This window comes from Mastacembelus armatus, chromosome 4 (genome assembly GCF_900324485.2).
Source record: "Mastacembelus armatus chromosome 4, fMasArm1.2, whole genome shotgun sequence".
Taxonomy (NCBI): domain Eukaryota; kingdom Metazoa; phylum Chordata; class Actinopteri; order Synbranchiformes; family Mastacembelidae; genus Mastacembelus; species Mastacembelus armatus.
In genome coordinates this window covers 15,276,658-15,304,624 of record NC_046636.1, presented here as the reverse complement: position 1 = coordinate 15,304,624, position 27,967 = coordinate 15,276,658, and the positions used below count along the sequence as shown (strand labels likewise).

The window sequence follows — 27,967 nt, the reverse complement described above, 5'->3', positions numbered from 1 at the left end:
ACTAAAGATACCCAAAAGTTCTACTACGACAAGAAAGCGACTCATCCCCGCCCAGACCTACAGCCTGGAGACGAAGTCAGGATGGCACCATATCCTGGTAACCACAAGTGGACCCCTGGAGTCGTAGTTCAGCCAAACAGCTCACCACGGTCATACATTGTGGACAGTAAAGGCAAGCTGTTTCGCCGCAACATGCAACATCTCCGCAACACCACTAAAACGGCCAATCGGTCCCGGCACGTTATGTGTGAAGATGAGCCCTGGAAGGAAACACCAGCTGAGGAGCAGCAGACAACGGCAGCCCCCTCAGAGCCACCTCCATCACTTCCTGAGGTACCCCAGCGCTCACAAGCTCCAACGGGTGACCTCTATCGTACTAGACGAGGCAGAGCTGTAAGACCGCCTGAGAAGCTGAACTTATGAACTGTTGTAGTCAGAGACAGGCGTGGACAGACGCCTGGTGGAAGTGATGTGCTAGTAACTTCTCCTTCCTAGTTTAGTTTGATTTATGTTCCTTTCATAAGCTAAAATATTCACTGTGTGTTAAGCTTAATGGAAAGTGAGAGCTTTATTTCTAGGTGAGAAGCTAAAGGATACTTCCAGTTGGGATAATTTTCAAAAATACCTTCTCAGGTTATTATAGTTTTATTATATTTTATTTTATTACTGAGAAAGGGGGATGTAATGTATTGCTGACTACTTCCTGTTGGGTGACGTGAGTTCCGGTGGTGATTAAAAAGAAGTCTAACGATACCTCCCGCCTCGTTCCTGTCTTAGCTTAACTTATACGCAATATAAGTACATTACAAACAGAAAAGTAATAAAAGTGTGTCCCTGTGTGCAGACTTGCAAGAGGAAATGACCACGTTAAAGAAAACCTTCAAGACAGGCCAACAAACAATAGAAAAGAATAACAAAGAGAAAAGAGGGGAGAGCTGCCGCAGCTTGCTGCTTGCTCCATCTTTTAATTTAATTTAAAATTTCTTACAACTCGTGTGTGTGCGTGTGTTCTGTATATGTGGTCAAACAGCTTGCATACTGTTTAAGTTATTTGCACACACAGACACAGTCTAGAGCACAGATGTAGGGAGGTGGAATAAAGTGGCTAGTGGTTCCTCCCCTTTTATAACAGGCTTTCCCCCAGGATAGTGAGTGTGTGTGTGTCTGTGTGTCTGTGTGTCTGTCTGTCTGTCTCTCTCTCTCTCTCTCTCTCTCTCTCTCTCTCTCTCTCTCTCTCTTTATCTTTCTTTCACACACACACCCACACCCACACACAAAGAATTCATCAGCTGGAGTACTACATCTGACAGAGGAAAAGGTGTCCAGAAAAAGAAAAGGAGAAGAGGAAAATTTGTCAAAGCAACAGAAAGTTAAAGAAACAGTTGGGAAGAAGACAGAGCAAGTTTACTGAAAGTGAGCAAAGCAGAGGAGAAGGATTTATCTGTTCTCAAAAACAGCCTGGTAAGTTTGTGTGGTTATGTGTGTTTTGAAATGCTCCAGTGTTCAAGGCTAAAGGGGTCAGCTTGCAGTAGCAGACTGAGTGTATGAGGGGAAAAAATAAGTTGGACATATCATGATTATGAAGTTAGAAGAGTAAATAGTCACAGAACTCTGTCTTTAGGAATGTTGCTATGTCACATCCTGAGTTTTTCCACCAAGGCTTGGCGGGCTAAATGAGGATCAGACTAAGGTTAGGTCAGCAGGGAAAACTGCTCACAGGACAGAAAGTTCAAAAAAGTGCTTATTTATTATTCTTTTTATATATGTAAAACACAGAACAAATTAAAGATTTGAGTTTTATAAAAACATCACATTCTAGTAGATGCTTCTTTAAAATTCTGAATTTAAGGAGCAACTTCTTAGTTTAATTTGAACTGATTGTACACAAAAATAATTTCACTGATTTCAGCTGTGCTTATTTTTACTTTCACTTAGAAACAGTGTTTTAGATAACTGGAGTAATACTGGTTGCCTCTTTCAACCTTTCTGATTGACTGATTACTTGTGTGGTGAAACTAACAGCAGATTCTACTAAACCAGAATAAATTAAATGCAGCTAACATCTATAAATCCTTTTATTTATTCTCTACATAAACAATGCTGTGGCGCCTGTAGAACTTTCGTGGCAGGAGGTGTAGAGAGTGTAGACTCCATGGCTCACATCAGGTAATAGTCTTATCATGGTCAACAGATGTATGCTTGAACTCACATTGAATATATGTATGACCACAGCTTAAATAACAGAAATATTCAGCATTCCTGTAATACTTCTCTTCAGTGGCCAATACTATTCATTATACAGAAGGTCAAAAGTATGTCAGAGTATGTTATATGTTATATGTATACATAGAGTACATAGCACATCTTATCTGTTCCGTCTGTTCCAAAATATAATGGAACAAACTCTGTTGATCATTTGGTTATATTCAAATCTTCAGATTTACAAGGGAAGACGAGTTTGTAAACGAAAGTCACACAGACTGCCGACACACTCAGTTTCTGTATGTATGTTTGAATGCAGTAAGTTAAACTTGTGCTGTAATGGAGAAAAACACAAGCTGGCTGGACTGCTTGGTTTCAAATATCAACACCTGAGCACTGATGTCTATCAACATGTGCACCCGAGATCATGTTCTAACGCTAATGAACCGCAGTTCTTGACATATTTGGACCACATAAGTTCACATAGTATTGCTGTCTTGTGGCCATACGCAGAGCATGGTGAAGCAAAGTGGAAAAAAAAATTAACAAGTATTCTGATTGTATTATCCTTCATCAATTTTGCACCCAACCAATGAGAAGCTTTGTGGGGATTTCTGGCAGTTATAAGATAACAAATTGTAGGCTGTCCTTCAGTAAATGTTTACTGTCAACAACTAGTTATTATTGTACACTATCACCTTTCTTTTTACCTTAAATACATTGATGGAATGCTGACACTGTTATAAATATATATATATATATATATATAAATAAAAATAAAACATATTATTTAATCAAGCCCTATTAAGCAGATGTGGCTGCAGAAAACATTATGAAGGCAGAAAAAATTTACCAATAACAAATTTAAACTCGGCAATGAAAGAAGTGTTCCATAAATATTTAGATGCTTTAGTTAAGTAAAACTGAGTGAAGAATTAACTGAAAAGTTTAATGTATGTAAAAAAAAGAAGAATGCCACTCATGAGTGTATAATACTTCAGTGTTCTTACTGACTTTAAAATGCACCCAAGTACATTTTTGTCTCGAAGGGACATTAACATTCCCATTGACTTTTTTTAAAGGTGCATCAGAGGATTAATGATGTGGCTATTTCAGATAGAGCTAATTTTAACTTTAACTGGCAATAGTCAGCAGTTTCATCTATGACGATAAATTTTTAGGTTTCCAGTGTAGCATAATTTTTATGTAAGAATAGAATAGAATAAAATAGTATGCATGCTGTATATTCTGTATACCTAGAGCACAGGAAGCGGTGCACACACTTCTCACATTAGAACAAAATGTAGTGTGGACCTGGGCTGTATTCCAGAAGACAGGTTTAAGAAACTCAACTTAACCCTGACCTCTGAGTTCATTAACCCAGAGATGGGAAACTCTTGAATTTTACATTCTAGAACAGCATGTCAGAGATAGTTCAACCAAATCTGAGTTGATTAACTCTGAGTTCATTATTTGGACTATAAAAACCCATTATAAATGGAGCTCAAATACAATAATTTACAATGGCAAGGAAGAAAAAAGGTCCATGTTCTTCACACAAGTGGAATCAGAAAATCTTATGGCAATCGAGAAATACTTCTCAATTTTTTTTAATTTTCAGTTTTTCCTTTGGATATTTCCTTTGGCTGGAAAACTGAAGAATTGAAAGAAAATCTGTATTTTACACTATTTTTTAATAGTGATCTAGAAAATTGAATCCAGTTTTCCAGTGTTCTAATTGATTAATCTCAAAAAGAAAATTGAACTGATTACAGTGTTACATGGAATGTATGTGGTCTTGAACACATGAGCACTTTTTATTAAAGAAAAGCAACACAGCTGCAGCAGCAAAGGAGAAAGAACTGGCATGGGACAAAACTGGTGCTCGAGTCTGTACGTTTGAAAAACAGTTACATTACGCACAGTCCTTTCATTTAACAGTTACGCACCTTGTTTCTTTTAACAATTTGGTGCCTATTAGATGGCACCTAAATGAATATAAAATATAGTCACATCCACCACATTTTTAACAGTAGGCTACTGATGAAAATGTGGCAGATGTGACTACATTTTATTTTCATTTAGGTGAAATCTAATAGGCCAAAAGCACCTGGCAGCGGCTCAAAATGCATAAATGTATATGAACATCGCACAGAGAGGTACAGCCTGCTGTATAGGCTCATTGTTATGATCTCATTAGTTTTAAGCATATTTGACACATTAAAGAAATTAAACATTATTCAATGGTTTTATTTCAACATGCAATGGCTTTCATTTCAAATACAATGTAGTTTCAACACATAGACTACGTTTCACCTACAAATCATTACAATCTGCTACAACATTAGGGTATATTTGTCTTTAATTTCAAATGTATTCTCTACATTTCAAATTTATTCTTGACATTTCCAGTTTATTCCAGAGATTTTGACTTTATTTTCGCCATGCAAAATTTTAAAATTCACGTATTAGGCCTTGTGGCTCCGATAATACATTGTATCTTGAGCTCTGACAGGAGGTGATTAACGAAATGACAGTTGTTCTAATAGGCCTATCCACGCAGAGCCAGTGCAATAAAATAAGAGGTATAACCTATAGATTTTATTCTGAACTGAGCATAAATCCATGCTGTACAGTGACTGACTGATAATTAAAACAATCATAATCAGTAAAGATAAGTTATACTACTAGTGTTAGTATAATTAGTACTGCTAATGTTCAATTGTGGTTTTTATCTGCGTCTCTTAACACAAACATCTAAAAAATGAATGCACTCTAATCAGCACTTTGAAATGAACTTAATGAGTGAGTAAATTAAACGGTGTGTCTGACAGGTTCAACAGGAGGGAGGAGACAGAAACTCAGTTTCTTGAAAAAAAATCTGACAGAGAGCAGGTTTCTTAACTGACTTAGAGTTTCCCTAAGGGTTAAACTACTTTTTTCACCTAAACCAGCTTTCGAGAATAGCCCCTTGCATGTCAAGCAGACTGATCGGTGGGAACAACATATTATCATAGACTCCTTTAGTTCTTTTTTATACTCTGGGCATACGTTTGAGCTGCCACAAGTGATCTTCTAGCAGGGTACAGAAAAATATTATTTCCTATTTCCTATTGTGGTATCTTGTTGCTAGTTGAAGTTGATAATCTAAATTCTAAAAAAACACAGACATAAATGTGCCCAAATAATGCATGCAGATATTTCGTGACACGTACCCCAGAGAAGCCTGACTCCAGCTTAAAGACATGTCTGCAAGTGTTTGAGCAGAAATGCTTAGTTGTCCATCTTACACACATGTGATTGAACACACACGATCATATTTTAATAAGGCCAACTCTAGCCTGGTCTCATAGTCATCACCCTGGAAGCCAACAACAAAGTTTTTCTGTGCTGTGCTCCTATGATACAATGTAGAAGACACATATAGACTTCAATAATGATCCAAACAAGACAAGTCATAATTTTGGTGGTTAAAACTTAAGGGTGTTTATCTGTCATAGCCTCCTGAGAATCAAGGAAAATAAGTGTCTTCCAATTTCTTGTTTTTGTAATTTCCTACCTATTTCTGGTTAGAAAAAAAAACATGTTGCAAATTAGACTTTTTTAAATTTATTTTTATTTTTAATTTTATAGCATGTCCACTGTAGTGGACTATAGGACCATTTGGATGTGAACAAACTGTCCACTAAAAGGGACACAAGTCAGTTGGCTGGGTCTCAGGAGGATATTCAAAAAACAGAAAAGTCCCCACTTCCTGTGTGACAGAGGAGTTTCCCCTCAAAAGTCCTAGTACTTGAAAGGCTAGTACATACAAAACCTAGACAGTAGCTCCTCTGGTGTGTTTAGTCACAAGATCTCTCGGTGTCGAAGCTCAGATGCGTGTTGTCACAGCTCTCTATTGTTGGTAGACCTGAGTTATGTCAAAATATGCTGCTGTGGAAATATGTTCAGACTATTGTGTGACAGCATTGCACAGACAGCAGCTTGCCTGTTCAGGGGCTGGGCTGGACTAAAGCCCCTCTATTATAGCTGTTTGTGCTAGGTCTGCACTTACATTCATTGCATCTACAACAGAGTTAGTCAATGTGATGGACAAGCTGTTTTAGGGTGTTTACCATATACAAGGTTGATTTTTGTTTTGGGGGGAACAGTCTGTCTTTATCCACTCTTTTCCTTTTTTTTAGTATTTTTAGGGCAAAGAAAACATGAAATCTAATAAAAAAAACAATGAAAAGACAGACTTGTTCAGCATGAAAAGAAAGCTACAATGATGCAGCTATTTATTGAGATCTTTCCAGGATTTCTGTTTCCAAATCAACTGCAATGCGCATCATTACTTAGAGACCACAGCTATTATAATGTGTTTAGTATGTATGTTCTCTTGTTTCGTGAGTTAGTAGCAAACCTCCTCAATATCTCCAGTCCAGCAGTTCATCCTGCTGGACTCCTTGTGGAGCAAGGAGTCTGTACAAGGCAGTATAACTGAGGATACACAAATGCATCCTCCACAGAAGTCTTACAAAGACACACCACTTTATTGGAAATTAGTTTGTGATTGGAGGCAAGAGGGCAGCACAGTGGATGAGTGGTTAGCACTGTTGCCTCACAGCAAGAAGGTTTCTCCTTACTCTGGTTTCCTCCTACAGTCCAAAAACATGCATGTCAGGTTGATCAGTGATTTTAAATTGCCCATAGGAGTGAGTGTGAGTGCATCTCTGTGTGGCCCTGTGATGGACTGGTGACCTGTCCAGGGTGTACCCCTGCCTTTCACCCAAAGAGAGCTGGGATAGGCTCCAGCAGATCCTGGTGACCCTAATTAGGAATAAGCGGATATAGATAATGACTATAAAGGATAAGAGGAAAGGATATATCTCATGTCAGTTTCCTCGAGTCCTGCAGTTTTTATACATTCATATTTATACTTATGATTCGCCCATTGTCAGCTTCACACATTAAGGATTATTATACACATAAAACACACGTGCATATACACCGCCTTAGTGATACAATATGAGACCAAAACATAAAAAGTAAGAGCGACATTTACTGTAACTGTGCAAGACTACACACTACTCTCCGCACCCACCGCAAACCAATACCTGGACAAGACAGGTATCCGTGCGTAAATACCACGTGGGACCATCCTTAGCAAATACAGAAGGGTCACAGCATACATTGACGTAAAAGTGGCAGCAGTCTTCCACTATGCACAGTAGTTTCAAGTGTTCCGACGGCCCTGTCTTGTTTCTACACGCATATGGTGAGTAGTGCATTGGTATCTTCTGTTTTCCGGCCAGTTCTGGTTTATTATTACTGTCGTGTGAACAATAAGGGGGCCGTTCTTCGGGGTAACTCGCACATTCTCTTCTATTTTAGCGTTGATATGTGTGAGCTCTACGCGTGCATACCAAGGCACCTGCGTGTGTGCCAGGGGGAGAAGAGGATTGATTGGTCCTACCTCACCTGTTTATGCGCACGGAACTAACTGATACTGTGACTTCTCTTAAACTGGTGATCATGCTGTGCTTCTTCACTTTGCACGGCCCGATACTACCGCCCACATAGATTGCACCACCACCGTCCGTCTTTTCTTTCTCCAGACTGACAGCAAAAAAGCGAAGTTGTACACAAGAATGCAGCCAATAATGAAAATGATCAATACAGCCCTATCTCTAATAATATTGAAAGTAAGTAGTTTCTCACTTTGAATAAAAAGATAATCTCATTATCAACTCCTTTTAAAATTAATGTATTAAATCAATTAATCATAAAATATCACCACAGATTTCCAGAACCAAATGCTTTCAAAAGTATTTCCTCTGACCAACAGTTCATGAAAAACAGTTTCCATAAGAACCAGAAACAAACAGCAAGCCTACACCGTTTTTCAATCAATCATTAAAGCAACTTGCCATTTTAGGTCTAACCAGAAAAACAGGAAATGCTGAATGGGGACAGCTGTTCTAAATTGCAGTTAACTTCAGCAGTGTGACAAAAGAGGTGGAATGAAAAAGATGATGTGCATTCTTTACATATTAAGGCTATTAAGGAAATTAAGAATAGGATATTAGGTTGAAAGCTGTGTAAAACTCTGATAATTTACTGAAAGGAACGAAAACAGCTCAATAGAAAAGATGCAGACTGAAATATTGAACTATGACTATGATCACTCTCTTAGGTTTAAAGGAAACTGTAGATGTTCAGCTTCTCTTCTCTGTAACTTGGCCTCTCCTGCAGTTTGATTATGCAGAGAGGGCAGGAAGACTTACTTTTTTGATTCTGGAAAAAAAGAGGGGGATAAGAGAAATACATGTTATCTGCTGCTGAAATCCAGTGCCTTAGCTTTCATGTACTGTATTTCAATCCTATTGGCCTTAATTGTTGGCCTAGCAGTCTATGCTTAAGAGCAAAGCTACTTCTTTAAAAGATGGGGGATAGCACCCAGTTTGGCCTCATAGATGTTTGAAATTCACAGTGAACAACAAATGCTTTGCACTAAGCTGTTCCTATAAGGTGTAAAAATGAAATTCACTGGTCAGAGACGCATGCAGTACATGCTACAGGAAATGAATGAAAGGGACCTGAATGTTAGTCAGTTTAACACAACTTGCAGTTTTTAGAGCAAAGTATATGGCCAAGTGAGATCAGGAGATATAACTATAAAAGCATTCTGTGAGATTAACTCCCACCTCGATTCAATTCTAAGCAATACCGATTGTAACTTCTTTTGGTGCATGATTGGCCAGCTCTGGATGGCAGCAGTATATAAAGAAGACATTATACAGTAATTTATCTTACTAGTATTCCTCTGAAGATATTGATTACATTTGTATGAAGCTCATTACTAATTGGACAATATTTTACTCCAATGATAGCTCACAGGCTGCTCGACCCCTGAAGATTCTTAGCAAGAGTACAATCCCTAAAATTTATTTTCAGATATTAATGCGTAGATAAATTTAACTATAGTTATGCTAAAGATCTTTTCTATTGTGATACAATTTTGAACTCTAGAAGGGTGAACAGGTGTGTGAACTGAATGACAAATTATGTTTTACTACAGTGTTTCCCTAGTTAAAATGGATAATATTTGTCTTAATTTTGATAGTAGTTGCTGCAGTACCCACAATATTACATAGACTTGGCATTTTGCATCTCATGCACATTTGCATCCAGATCTGTAGCAGTCAGACTCAAATTTGTGCTATTCAACTGCTTTGTAGCTAATTTTGTGCAGTAACTATATCATGACTTCCAATTTACCTTGTGCCTTTTAATTTTGTTGTATTATTTATAATGACAATAAAAGAATCTAATCTAATCTGAAAAACCTGTAAATTTTAGTGCCTCACCATATAGACTGACAGATAGAAGTCAGAAAGAAGTCAAAAGCAAGATCGACACAGGATGTGGTATCTAATACAGAGGAAACAGGAAGGATAGGGGGTGCTTAGGGTCTCTCCACTGGATGCTACATGATTCTCTCTCTATTGTTTGTGAAACATGACAAAAAAAAATTTGTAGAAGTCCCCATCCCCCGACCTCAGACTGAGTAAACATCCTCTCTAAAGAGTGTGTATTTAATACTTATAAAGACTTTCAGTCTGAGCAGAAAATTCTCAGTCTACAGAGCAGGTCCCTTCTCTGATGCAGACTGATTCCAGCAGAGGGTGCATCGAACAACCTGGCTGACTGGTTTACAGCTTACCTTGGGCTGTAGCTAGTGAGCTCCCTATCTTTAACAGAGCAGAGCTGGTGGCTGAATGGGACCAGCCTTCTACCATCTGAACGTGCCCCATGCAGTGGCAGAATGGACAAAAAAGCAAACAAAGGACTCTTTCTCACTATTTGTTGTCTTTAAGGTAAGTGGGACAATAATTACACTGCTCTGAAGACTGGGAACTCTGCTCACACTGAACTCAGAGAATTAATTTGAATAATTTCTTTTAAGTGTGTAAGTGCTCTATATTAATTTAGTTAATAGTTGAAGGATGTGTTTTAGTCACGTGCTTAGCAAATGTATTGTTAGTGGTTATACTTAAATGTTTTGCCATTTGTTTTTAGATCATTATTCATGTGCTGTACATATTATTTTACCTTACTGTTAATCTAGAGCCCAGCATTTTTTTTATGTTGCTACCATACTATCCTGTCATTATTTTAGCTTTTGGATCATTGGGTTTTGATGCTTCCATGTTGATGTTCTTTATGAGGTTTTGATTTTTGTTGCTTTGCTTATTCTGATTGTATTGTACTTTTTTTGTTTCTGATGTTGTAGGGTTCATTGCAAAGAGAGGGTGATAGGAGTTGTGCAATTAATTCAATGATGATAGCATGAGGATGTCATGACCCTTATCATGATCTATGGTGGTAAAACTTTGGTGGAGCCCGAACACTTTAAGAGAAGGTGCTGAAAGAGGTGGAATTAAAGTGATGATGTGTGCATTTTTTACATATTAAGGATATTAACAATAGGATATTAAGGTGAAAGCTGAGCCAAAATCTCTAAAAAAAAATATTGATAGTAAAGGAGAAAACAGCTGAGTATGAAAGTTGAAACAGACAAGCTATTGCAGTTAAAGGTTGCACTGAATTGAAGTGAAGCTTTAACTTGAAGTTCACGGTTAGAGACACTAGTCGCTAGATGTGACCATAGACCCTACAGATGACCCAGGATCTTCAGTTTTTGTTCAGTGCTTTCTGTTGTTATCATGGATAAAAAGAAGAGCTGGGAAAACTTCTTTGTCTTAATGTAAATATAGCATCTTTGCTACTTTTAGAGTTTTTTGTTAGTTTCCAGGTGTGTAGTGATATGCCGGGGGTTTTCTGAGATTCTTGGGATTGCTGGGAAATGCTGAGGTGCCATCTTAAGGAGAAATAAACTCCAGAAAGAAGGATAATAATAAATAGATTTATTTCATTAAACGAGTATAGAATTAATGTATTAGAATTTTATTTAATTCAAAGAGAGTCCAAACCAAAAAAATGAAAGACTTGAATTGACAAAATCAGGTTATGTGAGATTACAATATTAAAGAATTTAGGAAAAGATCTAACTGAAGTATCTGGACCAGGCTAACTTTCTCTGGCATAAATTGAAAGGCATTTGCAATTTGCACCTGAACAATAGTTAAGCTAAAGTAGAGAAACCTTAAATAAACAGAAGTTTAGTCACCTCCCCCACTCCAACCAAGAACATTTTCAGGAGTCTGTTCGATAACCAATTGACACATATTTAAGCAAAGTATGGTATTTAAACAAGTTATAATTATATTTGAGGTCTTGGTAAGTTTAGCATAAAGTTAGTCATTTTTCTAATGTCTTTACCAAATCGAGAGACCAGATTTTCTGTGATTTTGTTTTATTGATTAGTTCACAGTCCACAATAAATGATAAAGATAAGGAAAATAACTACAGCAGCACCCAAGAGTCTACATACTGTATATAGACTGTTAAGACTTTTAGTGTGACGAACAGTATGAGCAATTAATTGGCAATTGATTTGATGAATGGAGCAACAAACCTTTTTTGTAGCTGAAGGATGCAAAATCTGTATGACTTTTCATTGTTTCTCTCTTTTTTAGGTGTGTTGGGTCACTATGGATTTCTGATATTACACTAACTAGAGAGGAGGAAGGATAAAGGTGTGGAGGAGAGGGGTGACGTTAATCAGAAGTTCACTCAGGAGAAATGAGAAGGAGCTGAAGGTGTTGAATTTTTTTTTTTTTTTTAGCTGTATGAGGGACACTGAGTTGGTTGCACTGTGATCATCATGGGGGAGCAGAGGAAGATCAATATTGGAGCCTGACAAAGGCCTACTGGTCAAAAGGAAAGACAGCTGGAAGAACAGAAGGACAGGAGGAGTAAGGAAAAGACAATACATGTAAGGCAAGATATGGAATTAACATAAAGTGAAAGATGATAAGGGAGACAATTACACAGAAGAAAGGAGCACTGGGTGAGAAGTGAGTGAAATGTAAGGTCAAGTTTGAGAGTAAAAGGAACCAGAGAAATAATATCCTATAAGAAAAAGAACAGAAGACAGAAGGTACAGCTCCAGCAGAGTAGACATCTAGACGGAAAAAGAGGATACAGGCTGTCTGAGTTCAGACAGAAATACACACTAATCACAATGTTCATGAACTTCCGACGTATCCACAAGGTCCAGTGTATACAGCTGCTGACCACAGGCCTGATGCTGTGTGGGATGATAGTCTTTTGGGAGGAGCTGGACCACCATGTGGTCAGCCACTTAAGAGCCTTCACTTACCGATACCTGATCAACAGCTATGACTTTCTCAATTCTTCTTTCATCTCCAACCATCACCACAGAAAGGATGGTTCTAACAGTGTGGATGTCAGCAAAGGGAACTATCCTTACCTCATTAATCATCCAGATAAATGTGGAGGTAGTGGAGATGGGAAAACTGGGGATGATGTTATGCTGCTTTTGTTTGTGAAATCATCACCAGAGAACTTTGAGCAGCGCCAGGCCATCAGGGACACATGGGGAAATGAGAGCTTTATTTGGACAGAGCTGGGAGCGAGTGTAAAGGTGGTGTTTGCTCTTGGCATACACCAAGATGGCAGCCAGCGAGCCAAACTGCAGGCTGCACTGCTGCTGGAGGACCAGGCCTATGGAGACTTGATCCAGCAGAACTTTGAGGACACCTTCCACAACTTGACTGCCAAATTGATCCTGCAGTTCCACTGGGGCCATAAATACTGTTGTCAGGCACGCTTCCTCATGTCTGCGGATGACGACATTTTCATTCATATGCCCAATTTGGTGAAATACCTGCGGCAGGTCATGAGTAGCCAGTCAGGGGGTAGAGACCTGTGGGTGGGGCATGTACACAGAGGAGCTCCTCCAGTTCGTCGTAAAAACAGCAAATACCATGTTCCCTATGATCTGTATCCTTGGTCTTCTTACCCAGACTATACTGCTGGTGCAGGGTATGTGGTTTCAGGAGATGTGGCCGCTAAGATCTACCATGCAACTCTGCTGCTGAACCCCTCTATCTACATTGACGATGTCTTCATGGGGATTTGTGCCAAGACTATGGGTATCTCTCCACAGGAGCATGTTTACATTTCAGGGGAGGGAAAGGCTCCATACCACCCCTGCATCTATGATCGCATGATCACATCTCATGGTCATGCCACAGACTTGCGCTCACTATGGCAGGCAGCAACAAATCCTACAGTGCACAGCATCCCCAAAGGGTTTATAGGTAATCTGTACTGCACAGTAGTCAGAGTTGTGCTGCTATGTCTGCCTTATTACCAGAACACATACTCCTGTATGGCCGCTTTCATATAAATGGACTTTAGATGTTGGAAAGACTGTTGAACGACAGTCCCTCACGCCAGCAGTCTGCCATTTGTTTCTCTTTCATGATAAATGTCACTCTTTGCTTGCTATGCTATGTATTTGGTGTCTTGTAATAAAGAACAAACTGTTTCTGTTAAGCAGACACACACACACTCAGTTGTACTTCAGCCATCAGCAGGACCAGTTTTCATTGTTTAAGAATTTATGTGGGACTTCACAGGTCAGTCTTAAAACAATATTGATTGCCCATGAGATAAGTCTTTGTTGCTGTAAATATCCATTCTCTCCACACAACCCGAAAACCTTTCAGCCAGAAAGTAGTGCTTTAAGAAATGGGGTACAAATTGCACAGCCTTTGTTTCAAGCAAAGGCATACACTCCAAGGTATAATGATGCTGAATGACTCTTTCATGTTGGTCTTAAAACAATACCGATATGCCCATTTTAGTATAGTTCTGAGTCCCTGTAACTTTTCTCCTACACACTTAAAATTCCTTTCCATGTCAATTAAGCAGTTCCAGTGTGTGATGTACTTTATTCAAGATGGCATCCCAATGAAACCTTCACTCAACTGTGCCAATCTATAGACTGCTTGTAAGCATGATATTGCAAAATTACTTTAACCAGTAGCATTTTTTCTTGTAAAAAGAGCACAAACAATGAAATTGAAATCGAGCAGTAAATGTTGCCAAACTGCACTGTGTATAAGCACAATAGAATATTTTGTGTAACTATTATAAGATCCTGATATCACAAAATCAAAAGATGTATTTTTTTTAAGCTGATCACATACAGTACGAAGGTCATAAAATCATACGTTTACAGGGTTATTGCTTCTGTAAATTTGGTTCAGCATCATCAGTCTGACCTCTAATCTCTGAAGGGTGACCTTTGAGAAGTTGAAAGAATGTTAATTAGCAGCTTCTTTTATAAGTAACTATTAGCTTCAGACATTTTTCTAAACAAAAAATTTCCCATTCTATCTTTTCTTTGGTTTATATCATTGTAAACTAAGTATCTGTGGTTGTTGTCAGAATACTTTAGTTTCTGAGAAACTATGTTGGATGGTTTTCATTACTTTTGACATTTCAAAGACTAAAAAAATTGTTAATGGAGAAAATAATTGTCAGATTCATTGAAAAGAAAAATAACTGAGGTGCAAAACCATACAAAGTGAATGTAATTCACATACTTGCCTGAAGCAATAAAGGGATGCTGCTAAAGGATTCTTATGTTTTCATTATCATTTAGCAGCAAAGATGATGCAGTGAGAAAATGGAAAGGGGGAGGGAGGGGGGACACAAAAACTCAGAGTTCCTTATAGAAAACCTGCAAACAAGCAGGTTAATTTCACATTACTGCAGTAACTGACTCCCAGTTTAAATGATCTCTAGTTTACATGAACTCTGAGTTTCCTTCAAGTCATAGTTAAAACTCTGAGTTTTCACTAAAAACACTTTCTAGCCTGTTGTTTCTTGGGTCACTGGACTTTGTATTTGATTTTCTGCTGCAAATGACTCACTCCTGTTAGGCCAGAACAGTGCATCTGAAACAGGCCAACCAGTAGGAAAAAATACTGCCATCTGGCCAGACACTGAGCTAAACGATGCCAGATGATTATATTTCCCTACCAAAGCACAGACAGACAGTACAGAATGTAGAAAATGTTTCAGAAAAGCCAGATATGGCAGGGTAATCATCTAAAATCTATTTGTGTGCTGTTGTAGTGTACCTCTAATAATGTCACTACAGGAGGGCTTAGGAGTTTCGCTCACCCACATTTTAAGTTTGAGAGCAATAATTCCTAAATTAGGTTTTGGGGCCTCCAAGGGCTAAAAGACAAATCTGGAAGAAAAGAAGTTTCACAGGAAAGTGGTAAAAAAAAATATCCTACACAAAAAGAAGGTTTCTATGGTAGCATATTGCTGCCACCCTAAAGTGGCTAATTTCCTGATTATAAGGGTTTTTTTCAATTTTGTGAGATCTTTTCCTTTTTAACATTTTTACTAAGTAGTATTTCTTGTTACTACAAGATACCAATTGATCTTTCTCATAATATATCAGTTTGTGGTGTGGCATTGTGTGGTATTTTGTAGTATTGGTAGTATTTTGATAGCATTGCACATTGCAAAAAAATGCAGTGCAATCTCTGCAAAAAAGCAGATGAATGTAGAACATCTGTGTAGAAAGGAGAGAGAGTGACAGAGAGCCCATGGGAAGGCCAAGTCAAAACAATCCCAAAACAGAGAAAAGTCCAAGTACTTAAAAACACCCAGACTCAAGACTGATGGGGCTTCTAATTAGTAATCAATAAATAAATCCAACTACCACAAAGAAGGAATCTGTGACAGGATACACTCAGAAACTAAATAGTTTTATGAAGTGATATTTTTTTATGGAATGATAAAATCTTCCAAAAAATATTGCACACCCAAGTATTTTAGTGAACTGTTGTGTGTTGTGCCCTTACCTGCGTCTGCTGGACAGACTTTCTTCTGTCTCATTGGTCACAACAACATGGGTGGAGCCTCCTTGGCTTTCCTCATGCATCACTTCAATCTGTGACAGACAAGCGCACACATACATACAGTATACATTTCATTATCCTAGCATTGTATACTTTGTCTACAATGCATATTTATGTAACACTACTACATCAGCAAAACCAATGGCTGCTTTGGCCTAGTAGAGCAGTTTAGTAGTGCTTGCAGGTAACCACTGTCAATTTGGCAGTCTTTGCCAGATGTTCGCATTCAGGTATTTATCCATCACTGGTAAATATTTAACAATCAATCTGTTTAAGAGTGCAGAATTACAAGCTGTGGATTTTGTTCCTGTTAACAGCTTGGATTTGTAGACGTCTTTGTAATGGTGTAATGATTTACTGTATTTTCCTTGTAATATAAATAGTTTATAATACAATTATAATACAGATGAGGGAGGTTACATCACACATTTATCCATCCATCAGCTTTAATGATAATACTTTCGAGGGTTGTGGGGGGTTGGAGCCAATCCCAGGCTTGGGTGAGAGGAGGGGACGGATCACCAATCTATCATGGGGCAGACAGGAGGGCTTAGGAGTTTCGCTCACCCACATTTTAAGTTTGAGAGCAATAATTCCTAATAATTCCCTGTGGTCTCTTCTCTTTTCGGCCCTGTGCCTGTGCATGTATTTCAATAATGAGCATTCAGATATCCATCTATAAGCACTTCCTTTTGGATGGTAAGATCCCTGGCTCTTCTCATGAGCTTCACTTTCGGTATTGAAGTGCTCCTCATTTATAGCACCTACTGGTTTGTTTCTCAGTCCCCTCAGTAGAGGCTAATATTACAAAGTAATGTCAGCCCATAATTTATTCTGAAGACAAGGTAATTTGCTTAAAATGTTCAAATGTTTATCATAGGACTGGGAATTGAAATGAAATTCCGTACCTGTATGTTACCAACCTATACACTTTGAGTATCAAAGAATGGACTGGTTATTTAGTATCACTTATGCATACTAATGCAAAGTGGTGTGAAGAATATTAATAATTATAATTATTTACAAGATTAAATGATAGTGCACTGGTATGACTGGAGCTTGTACCTTAATGCCTCCCTTGGCCTTGCGTATGTTCTTCTTCTTGTTGGGATCAGCTTCAGCTGGAGCCTTGCCACTGTTAGAGTTATCTGAAGCTCTACGAGCCAGAGCTGAAATGAATGGGGAGGACACAGTGTAAGTAATTTTAATAATTTCTCTCACCAGACCTTGTGTTACATGCACAAATTCTTAAAATTAGCTCAGATTGTGTCTCAAAAATTCATTATTTGCTACAAAAATAAGCAACATCCAACTCACGCTGCTGGGTCCCTGTAGTTCTGGGGGGGTTCTTTGCTGCGGACCGTTTAGGAGAGGACTCAGGCCGTGGGGCTACAGGCTGTACAGGCCTTGTCTGTTTCGCTGACAGTCTCTTCAGGCTGACATGTCGCTTCTCAAACATCTCTTGCACATCCTCCAGCCGCTTCAGTGCCTTCAGGATATTGGCCTGCAGACAGAAAACTCACTAGCAATCCTCATCATAGTTTTTGTAATAGATATCCAGTCATCCTGTAAACAGTTTTTTGCACCATACCTTGATATCCTCAGACAGGATGACCTCATACTGGTTGTGGAGGTTCCTCAGTTCAGTCAGTTGGTTCTTTTCTGCTGACTCCAGAAAACGCTCAATGTCAGTCAGAGCTGACTCTGCCCCTTCCTGTGACTGGCACTTATCCACGGCCTGGGAGGCTAGCAGGTAGATGCCAGACTCACACCACTGGTTCACCTGTACAGAGCAAGTGGGCAAGATTCAGAATGTAACACCATCCTTTTCCATGTGGTAGCTCGGTGTGAGTGTTCTGTGTCTAGGCAACACTTCAAACAGATACAATAACTTGTTAATTCCGTTGGGCTATGATCACAGGAGGAAACTCTACATGCAGAGTATGAGAAATTAAGGTGCAATGGTGCAATAAAATGTGAAAGATTTATCAGCATCTAGTGGTGACATTACTAAAGGCAACTTGTCTAGACTTGCTCCCTCTGTAGAATTAAAAGGCTCATTCTAATTTATTATTATCTAATTTATTATTATTTTCTAATTTTTTTCCATTTAAGAAAATATATTTCTAAATACTATATTCTATCTTTGCTAACAGATCACTCTAAAAGCTACACATTACACCTTTAAAAGTTCAGTGTTAAATATAACTAGGAGGGTGGGGGTGGGGGCGGGAGGTATTGTCCAGTAAAAAGCTGTACTCAACCTCTGTACTATCTCCAAATGTTAGTAAGACATACCTACAGTAAAAATTTGTTTACAGCTTGAGATTGACTTGTTTAGAAACTATTAACTAGTTAAACAGTACTTCTTCTCATGTATGAGTGGAGGCTGAGTGCTGTGATAATAGGCTCTGTCTTATTTTGGCTCCTTTTCTTGATATTTTGCTTTGCTGGTATTTCTGTGTAAGAATGTTACCATGTATTGGATTTAAAGTGCTTTTTCCCCCTTTATTTCATCTGACATGCACAGAAAAGTGCTGCCAATTCTACAATACTTCTGGTTTTCTGCAAAAGAATCATTGTTTTAGTGATGGTGTTTGTCACCACATCTAATTTTCAGAAAAGCTAAATCACAAATAATATTTACAATAAACCGAAGAACAAATCACAGGATTCAATACATGTTGTTTTTGAAATCTTTGATTGTTGCTTTTAATATTTCGAAAGAAATTCAACAGAAATAAATAAAGAAAGATGACTGCTAAAACCAGGTTTCCATTGTCACTTTTTTGTGCATACTGTCCTAGTAATATTTATTACAACCTTACAGCCTTGATTCTTTTGAAATCCCTCATCTTGTACCTTGCAATATGACAGTAACTATGTCATTACAACACACAACTTACTGCTTATTGATTTACTAATATGCTACTCTTAAAATTATATTAAATGTATTTTTATGTTTTTTTAAATATTCTATAATATAATAATGTAATTTATTAATTGTTATTTCTTTCCTCTGCTACTGCTCTCAAGTGTATTATCTACACAGTATTGTTCTATTGGACAAAGAATAAAGATAGAGTGTGTGTTGCATTTTAGGAATGACATGCCAAGATAGTCTAAAAAGATAATTAACAAAAAATGAACAAAGACCTGAAGCTGCCCTAATCAATATTTTCATATCACATTTGTTATTATTAATATTATTTATATTTTGATTTTGATGACCCCCTCATCCAGCTACTGCTATTCCCTCAGCTCTACAGTTCTTTTTCAGCTTATTGTTTTGGCTCAATTTCATCTCTCACCTCACCTTGTTTCATGTTTTATTGCATAATGTAAAGCTAAACCCTTATGACACATATTATGACCCCCCTCCACCAAGTTCATTATATAAAAGTAAATAAGTGTGTAAAAGACTTATTGTTTCCTTACCTTATCGATACCCATGTGTATCTGCAAAGACTTGGACAGAACATCTGTCTTTTTCTTGGCCTCATTGCTGAAGTCGTCACAGACCCGCCGGAGTTCTACACATTTAGGTCGAATAGAGTCCACAGCATAATGGTTGCTCTGGATCAGCTGGTCTCCATGCAGTGCATGGAGCTGGGCCTTTTCTAGTGTGGGCTGCAAGAATAACAATTCATCATACATTATGGAGGTTTAAGTTGTGCAAACAAAATCTTTGGGCTAACCTTAATCGGGCATATCTACTTACATAAATATATGTAGATGGATATTTACATTTTATTTATGCTTACTAAACTTTAAAAAATATTGATTTGTGATTTGTTTTCTGGTCATGGGGCTTATGTTGGATCCTAAGTCAGGAAGTCATATGTGGTAGAGACTACTATGATTGAACATTTCCTTTCTATTAGATTTACATACAGCAATGCTTCCTTTAGGTCTTCCCCAATAAAACACTGATTGCAGAAAAATAAACTGAGCCTTTAAGAACTACACTGCTCAATGGTCATATCTTTTTGTATTCAGTGTTCATGTATTGTATTGTACATGTCGCAAGAAGTCAATGTACAGATGTCCTATCCATGCTCGAGTGGTGATACAGATTTAAACACTTATATTTAAAATCTTCTAAGGTTAAAAATTCTAATTGAAGCTTGTTCCTCCTTTGAAAAACAGGACACATTCATTACAGAATGCACCACTGTCTACAGTGGACTACAAAGCTATCACATTGCCATGTGAGTCTTCACACTAGATTGAGATGACATACTCTGAAAACTGAATGATGTAGTCTGGGCTGAGCTGCACATATGGAATAATGTCATTTGTTTACAGGACTCTCTTGCAAAACAAACTTTGACATTAATGAGACTTCCTGTATAAATAAAGCTTCATTAACTAACTAAACCCATTATTTTCAGCTTATGAAGCCTTTCTAAAGCTTGACTTTGAAAATGGTTACTGATTCGGTACACCATTGTTGATTTAGTGGGCTGACATTTCACTGCAGATGAAATGGTCCTAAGTAATGCTTAATGTGTGTTTACTGACCTGAGCCTTCTCCTCCAGAGTTTTCAGTTCCTTTAGCAGATGTTCAACTCCAGCCACACAGTCTGCGATAACTAATAGACTGTTTAAACTGTCCATCAAACTATCTAGGGACACTTTGACCTGGGGAAACAATGGAAGGACAGAGAGAGAGAAACAGAAAATGATTATGCTAGCCACTGATCCACACAGAGCACTATGTCCTTTCTCTCTCTCCCATGCTTTGTTTCATTTCTGAGTATTTTTAAGCCCAACAAGGTGATCACTGATTAGCTCAAAATATCACAAAGCTTTAGTGATTTTACAGTAGTTTTAGTTTGTCCTGTGTTTCACAAATACTGTAACACTCTAACACTATAACTATAACACTATAACTTTTGTTTTTCAAATTGTGCAGAACCAAAGCAACAAATGCTTAAACACGGTAGAGGGATTTTTCCTCACCTACTTTGTTTTTGGCATAATAAAGACAATATCAGGCCTATAGTAATGCCTTTTCTTTAGAAACACTTTGGAGCCACATTTCTGAACCAATTCTTTGCAAATTGTTCATGACACAAAAATGAGTCTGTGTAGAATAAAAAAAATAGCACTTAATAAAATCAGGAGATATTATAATAATTTTAGAACATAAAGGTTCAGGAAGGCTATGAAGCCTAACTTTCAACCAAGCTGAGTCTGTCATGAGCTGGTGTCGGAGAGGAGGTGCGGGAGAGAAGGAGAGGTGGTAGGACCCAAATGCTGGACAACAAAGGTTTTACTCCTCCTGGGACTTCCAGGGCAGACAATTACAACACACACAGGAACTGGATGGGACGGTAAACCTACAAAGACCGGATGAGACGGTCGAAACTGAGAAAGGACCGGGTGAGACGGTCGTCATAAAAACACACCTTCACAAACTAACTAATTCAATAATGCTTCAGCAGGGAACAAAGGAAGGAGGGAGGTATAAATAGGGAGAAACACAAAGATAATTACACACAGGTGAAATCAATGAACTCAAATAACTAAGGTAAAGCTGCCAGGGACCAAAGCAAGGAAAAGAGGAAGTCTCTAAGAAATAAAGGTCCCCTGGCAGGAAGTCCCAAAGGGGAATCATGACAGAGTCAGCCAGTCAGTGTTTTGTTAAGTATGTCATTTAAAGTACACTTTTAGAGCTGAAGTCTTTTGAACCTGTATGAAGAGGAGACAAAGGCGAGATCCACAGGTTGGATGCCAGAGGTAGCTGGGTAGCAGAGAGACAAACAGAGCTACAATACAGATATTTAGTACCTCTCTGAAGTCCTGTTCAAAGTGACGTAGCTGCAGGCACTGCTCCAGTTTCAGATGGTGTGTACACCAGAACTGTTCAAAGGCATTCTCTGTTTCATCCAGTTGGGCTAAGAGCCTGAAACACACAATGGCAAATTCACTACATGCATACTGACAGTCACTTTACTACACAACAGTAATATAGACTGAAAAACATTTTATTACAGTAAATATGAGAAAATATTTGCTGGCTATCACCTCTCTACAGTGGTTTGATTCTCCATCTCGTCGGGATTAAGTCTGTGACTGTCTGATTTGGCTGCCTGCTCCTTAATGCAACCTAACAAGGTGGTACCCTGGTTCAAAGCCAGCTTCAGTTCATCCTGGCATAAAAGAAGCAAAAAAAACAACATTAATATCATCTGAGCTATCATCTGCACACCTGTGCACACGTGTATGTGTAAGGTCCCAGTCATACCTAAAATATGATTGGAACAATCAATTAGTATCTGGTACTCTATGTTATCTACTTATTTACTGTAAGGTCAAGATTCAAAGGTTGAAGGAAGGAATGACCTTCCTGGTGGGAAAAAATTGATTGGTATTGCTGAAACATTAGCCTATTCACATTGATATTTACAACTGCAGAAATTCCTGCTGAAAGAGATTTAATTCAGGGAATTGCCACAATAAAAAGTGTGGTAAATTTACACACTTCTCTCATCCAGAATCCAACTTTGACTGGCAAATTTGTATTGCTGATAAAAAGCAGACCATCCTGACCATGGTGAGTCTCAAAGGAAAGACCAAGAGCCCAAAAAACCATGGGAGGTATTACATAAGCCGTGTGAAAGCATTAGTGTTTCAGTAACTCTCATTCTACAATGAAAAGCAGTTCATGAGGTGATAAATGCATTTCTCTGTGTTACATTGGGTGTGACATTTGTGTTCTCTCATGCAGGTTCACACTTGTTTTATCTGATTCCTTACCAGGAAACTCATCACCATGTTTCACCTTCTTCCAAATTCATACAGTGGCACATTTGTAGTCTAGTTTTAATTGACTAATTAATTGTATCTACAGAAGCTCCACAAATCTAATGCTGTTTAACCCCGATCAGTACAGTATAACAATTTTTGCTGTGAGATATTCATGTACTATCTGTATTAGTATGAGATGGTGTATTAAACATGCTAAATCACCTTGAGGTTGTTGTGTTTGTTAGTGTGTGCTGTGAGCAGGTCTTTGGTACACTGGACATCATTGGGCAGCTCTGTCTCTGCCAGGTCCGTCCCAAACTTCTGCAACATCTGTGCTGTGGTTTTCACTGTCATGGCAAAGTTCTCTATGGCCTACCAAAAAGATTATATTTTGGAGATTGCAAAATCTCTTTATTTATATTAAGGTGTACAGTAACTAGTATTGCATGGTTACTCACAGTTCGATGCTGCATCCACTGACTGTGACAGTACTCCAGGCTTCCTCCTAGTTCCTGGGTCAGCTGGCCTTTATCCACATAGCCATGGAGGTCTGACAGCGAGTTCAACATTACAACCTGCAAACACATTTAAAACACTGTTTTTGACTCTGACCTTCATTATGATACAGTGAGATGAACTGTGGTAGCCCTAATGAGTTTAGTATAAAACTCTCCTTTATTACATAGGCATACCATGCTCTGTCTGAGAAAATAATGTTGATGATGTCATTATGTTTATCGTTTCCCCACCTTAGAAAAAACATTAAATGCAAAACCATTCAAATATGATCAATCTCAAAATTAAAGTAAAAATTAATACAATAACAATAACATTTTACATTGCACTGTTGTGAAATCTGGGGGAATAATTTATCCTAGACTGGTTGAACTGGAATTAAACTCTGCTCTTTTCAGTATTTCAAGTTTTTCGATTTGCGATTCAAGGTGCAACAGCATATTTGAAAAAACAGAAAAAAAGTTTTGAATTCTTTATCATACACGTGTATATAAATGGCATGACAAACATCAGTACCACTGTACCATGTACAAAGAAATCATCGGATGACTTGGTAACTTAAAATGGGCTAGGATGAAGGTCAAATCAGTGAAATCAAGAAGTGTTTCAGTAGTAAAGTAGTACTTCTCTCATATAAGGTTTCGTTTGGGGGGGGGGGGGGGGGGGGGGGGGGGCAGTCCTGACATTGGTATTCAGTCAAAAGTGGGAGGTGCGACAATTCAGCTTTCAACAACAAAGAACAGGGCCTGAGGCAGCAGGCAAATGATAGTCTTAAAGGAATAGATGTGTCAGGCCTTCCAGGCAAACACAAACTGTAGTGCGTGAAGTTTGGTCTTTTACCACAATTATTATGGCCCTTGTCAGTAGCTATATTATGTGGTAGAGAAGCTAGAGAGAACAGTTAAGACACACTACATTTGAAAGTGAATGGGAGAGCCACACTTGATCTCCCATAACAAGATTAACAGAGTAGTTTAAATGTGCTAAGGTTAGACTGGAGATGCACACAGGACCAACAGTCTCAGCAGGAAGGAAGTGGCACCAAAAGGAGGCAGTTTTGCAGGCTCAGGCAGCTCTTAGACATAGGGATATTGCAGGGCATGTGCAGTATGGGTGCGGAGGATTTGGTCTAAATACATCGCAGGTTACTCTGAGTAAAGCATCAGCTGCTGAAAAGAGAAAAATAGTTGTTGGGGAGGTGGGGAGACAAGAAGAGGCTGGTAGGTGTGCAAAGACAGTTTCTCAGACACAGCTGGGACAGTGGATGAACTGACTTTTCATTCTCATTAGGTCCCTGCTAACCTACTGGTAGGTTCAGTAGATTGGCATCATTACAGTAAGGAAGACAGGGAATTCCTTATCTTTAAGCATGAAAACTACTGTTATGTGTAGACATGAAAACTACTTGGTTATGTTTAGACAGTAAAACTACTTGGCTACAATCATTAAAATGCCTTGGTGAGCTATAACCACTTAAACCACTTGTTATGTTTAGGCATTAAAACTATTTGTTTAGGTTTAGGATGCATTACATCTGTCTACAGCCACATTGGGTCACTAATACATTTTGCACATTGGGTGCACAATAATAATCACATTGATTATTACAATCCCCTCAACTAATGCTGCTAACTGTCACTGAAAGCTGACTCACGCTGGTTCTAGTAGATGGAGTAGGGCCCTATTGACCTATACATATGAGACAACAGTAAAACTGGCTGAGTCAGCAGCAGTTCTTGGCGCAGGCTTAACGCCTACCAGGTGGTGTGTGGGTGCAGGCAAAGAGGGCGGTACTTCTAGGATGCTGGAGCACACTACTGAAACGTCTCTATGTTCTGGGACCAAACCAAGTGTAACACTATTATTATAGGGCCAAATGATGGGGCAAGAATCTAGAACTTCTAGAGAAGTGTTCACACATTTCTTGGAATATTCCATGTTTATTAGTAACTCTGCAGGTCGGTCTGTCAGATATGTGCAGTGTATAGTCACAGCTGTGTCATGACACACTGACAGTTTGGAAATTTGCCAGTATGTGATTGAGAATATTTTTGCTAAGGATGGTTACCACTTTTACTTTTAATAAGCCAATGGTCCTTCAAGTGGGAGGCAGGACTGCCAAGGCGGGTAGGGAACTATGAGGCATACTTGCAAAACATGGACAAGTTTTGTGAGAGACCTCCCATCTTATCATAATGCTGTAAAAGAGGCTGAGTCTTCACCAAGTCAAAGCACAATGTACATGCACATACCATACAGCCATTAGAGTACACATACTATAAAGAAAAAGCCCTGCAGTCAGTCTTTGTTACTTTGTTACTGTTACGGTTCACCTGTTCCCTAGTCACTCACCTGCACCTCGTCTGCACTCTCCCTCCAGTATATATGGACTTCCCTCACTCCTACTCTCTGTCTGATCTCCGTAACCTTCCCTTAGACACACCGTTCCTGGTTCCTCGTTTCCCATACATATTGTGAGTACTAAATAAAGAGCTTAAACATGTTTCTTGTTCCCGTCTCCTATGGTGTCCGTTACAGTTACTTTATTCTGGATATTTTCACTTGACCTCACAAATCAGCCAACCCTCATTCCTAAAACATCCCTGTGCATCTAAACTGCAAAGATTTGTGTTTTGTAAGGAATATATTTGATTGTTTGATAACATTCTGATATAACAGACTTTAACAGGTATGATGGGGAAAGTTTGGCTGAGGTGGAAAACACTGCACTTTTATGCAGGAGACTGGAATTCAATCCTGTTTGAAGCTGCACTCTGAGATTAGGATGGGAATTACTTTTAATTTTCACTGTGACTTTGCACATAATAAAACTTTAAATAAAATTTAAGCTATAGTCAGAAAACTGACTTGTGTGCTGGAGGATTAGATATTTGGGCAGTTCATACATGTATGCACAGCAAAATCACCAGTGTGAAATCAACACTAAAATGTATTTATTGTTGAACAGTGAAAACATATAAACTCATATATATAGTGGGAGTGGGATCGTTTACTAATTATCATAAATGAGAACTAAAATGACATGACATGGCATAAGAGCCCAATGTTACTAACCAGGCTGTGAATCACAGCGTGTCCTGAGAGGTGCAGGGCTGATGACGACAGCCTACTGCTGAGATATTAGTGATACTGGAAAGATTCTTGTTCTTGGATTAATAAGTCATTACAGATACATTGTTAAAACGCATATGATGCCTTTTACAACCATCGTACGACAGACGAGGTGAGGCCCTTAAACTTCACTCGTTTGAAAATAAGAGGAGCAAGAGAAAAAGGATTTGATCCAAGTCTGTAATCTGTATCTCACACCAGACAGGGGGAAGGCAAGTTGGCCTGGGATATGCAGAGCTGGACTATATGAACACTAGTTAACAGTGGAATGTTATATAGATTATATGAGCAGTGGCACCCGCAGCCTTAATCCTGTAGGCACCTTGTATACATTTTTTAAATGATTTTCTCAGTTTTATTGCACTGCATCTTGTAGTCATTGCATGAGGCTCAGAGTGGATCATAATGGATTGTCTTAGTAGTACTGATGCTGAATCAATCATTGATCAGTTTGTTATGTTCAAGGTAGCACGGTTTTTTCACCACTAGAGCTTTGATTTATCAACATTAACACAGTGTCATTTATTGTTTTTTATGTATGGCTCAGGATTTACTTTGTCTCTGAAAAATGTCATGAAGAGTTGATTGTTTTTCTCCTCAGGGACTTTTCCTGCCTGTGTCCAGTACCCACATCTGCTACCATGGAAATACTATGTGTCTCCATATGCGTCATCAGATTCCTCCCCTCCCTCTGACGATGCAAGCAAAGTTCGGCTTTCAGGTCTAATGATACAAGTGCAATTGTTATATTTTGCAGTTGTTACATTATTATATAGTTTCTTATCTAGCATGTTTATTCTGTAGCCTATTTATTAAGTCATTCTGTTGGACCTTCGCCTGCAGATGTAGAGACTTGGAATTAATTAGTTGTTAAAAACAGGTACCCCATAATTTTCAGCAATCTTCAGGGTTTGTTAATTGATAGTTGTATTTTTATTGTAAATATGCACTGGTTCCAATTCAACTCAAAATGAGTAAGTGTATTACCTAGGCCTGCCGATAGAGGGCGTATGCGGCGCAGGTGATGGAGAGTAAAGCTGCACATCGCCAGAGGAAGAATAAATCCTCTCGTTGTGGAGTTACAGCAGCTCAACATGTGTGCTCTCTTTATTCTTTGTCACAGGTTAGTCAAAACATGGAAATAAGTACATCTTATGGTTTTGCATGCTACAAGATATCGCTGATGATGTAGTTGCATGTTGTGAAATGCGAAACGGATTTTGTTGTGAAAGATATCCGAGTATTGAGTGAATAAGTGTCGGGGTAACCATGCTAATGCTAGAGGTAGCGTCTAGGGATACGATGTACGACAAACTAGTCTAAACCAGCTACGGTAAAGGAACCATTTGTGTACTGAATAAGAGTATTAGGAAACGTTTTCATCCAATGACATTTTTCTGGATATTTTGTCACTGCATTGACATAGTGTAGGTTGTTTCCAATCGCCAGAAGAAAATGCTATTGAAGTTTAGTATATTAAACACAGTACATGGCGGCTA

The 27,967-nt window shown here is 38.5% G+C and overlaps 2 protein-coding genes across 6 annotated transcripts in view; one reads left to right on the top strand and one right to left on the bottom strand.

Annotated features, from left to right (window-relative positions):
* The window catches only part of mcf2l2 (MCF.2 cell line derived transforming sequence-like 2), a 160,636-nt gene that overhangs the window by 85,382 nt on the left and 47,287 nt on the right, over positions 1–27,967 (bottom strand). For all 3 annotated transcript variants that reach the window (XM_026304800.1, XM_026304801.1, XM_026304799.1), the window contains exons 6-15: positions 23,279–23,395; positions 23,043–23,192; positions 22,098–22,222; positions 21,861–21,975; positions 20,589–20,708; positions 19,503–19,694; positions 17,656–17,847; positions 17,382–17,568; positions 17,130–17,233; positions 16,008–16,096 (exon numbers count right to left, since the gene is read on the bottom strand). In XM_026304800.1, coding sequence (XP_026160585.1) covers positions 16,008–16,096; positions 17,130–17,233; positions 17,382–17,568; positions 17,656–17,847; positions 19,503–19,694; positions 20,589–20,708; positions 21,861–21,975; positions 22,098–22,222; positions 23,043–23,192; positions 23,279–23,395 — 1,391 coding nt within the window. The remainder of the gene's footprint in view (positions 1–16,007; positions 16,097–17,129; positions 17,234–17,381; positions 17,569–17,655; positions 17,848–19,502; positions 19,695–20,588; positions 20,709–21,860; positions 21,976–22,097; positions 22,223–23,042; positions 23,193–23,278; positions 23,396–27,967) is intronic.
* b3gnt5a (UDP-GlcNAc:betaGal beta-1,3-N-acetylglucosaminyltransferase 5a) lies at positions 1,267–14,763 on the top strand. 3 transcript variants are annotated; one of them, XM_026304802.1, is made up of 2 exons: positions 1,267–1,461; positions 11,787–14,763. In XM_026304802.1, exon 2 carries the CDS (start codon positions 12,335–12,337, stop codon positions 13,523–13,525), a length of 1,191 nt encoding a protein of 396 aa, XP_026160587.1. In that variant the 5' UTR covers positions 1,267–1,461; positions 11,787–12,334; the 3' UTR covers positions 13,526–14,763. The 3 variants fall into 3 exon arrangements, with proteins under 3 accessions (XP_026160587.1, XP_026160589.1, XP_026160588.1); XM_026304804.1 differs by lacking the exon at positions 1,267–1,461 and adding an exon at positions 7,370–7,462; XM_026304803.1 differs by lacking the exon at positions 1,267–1,461 and adding an exon at positions 9,787–10,064.

Excerpts from the sequence above, each read along its gene's own strand:
- b3gnt5a (XM_026304802.1), top strand. The coding sequence starts at position 12,335 with ATGTTCATGAACTTCCGACGTATCCACAAGGTCCAGTGTATACAGCTG.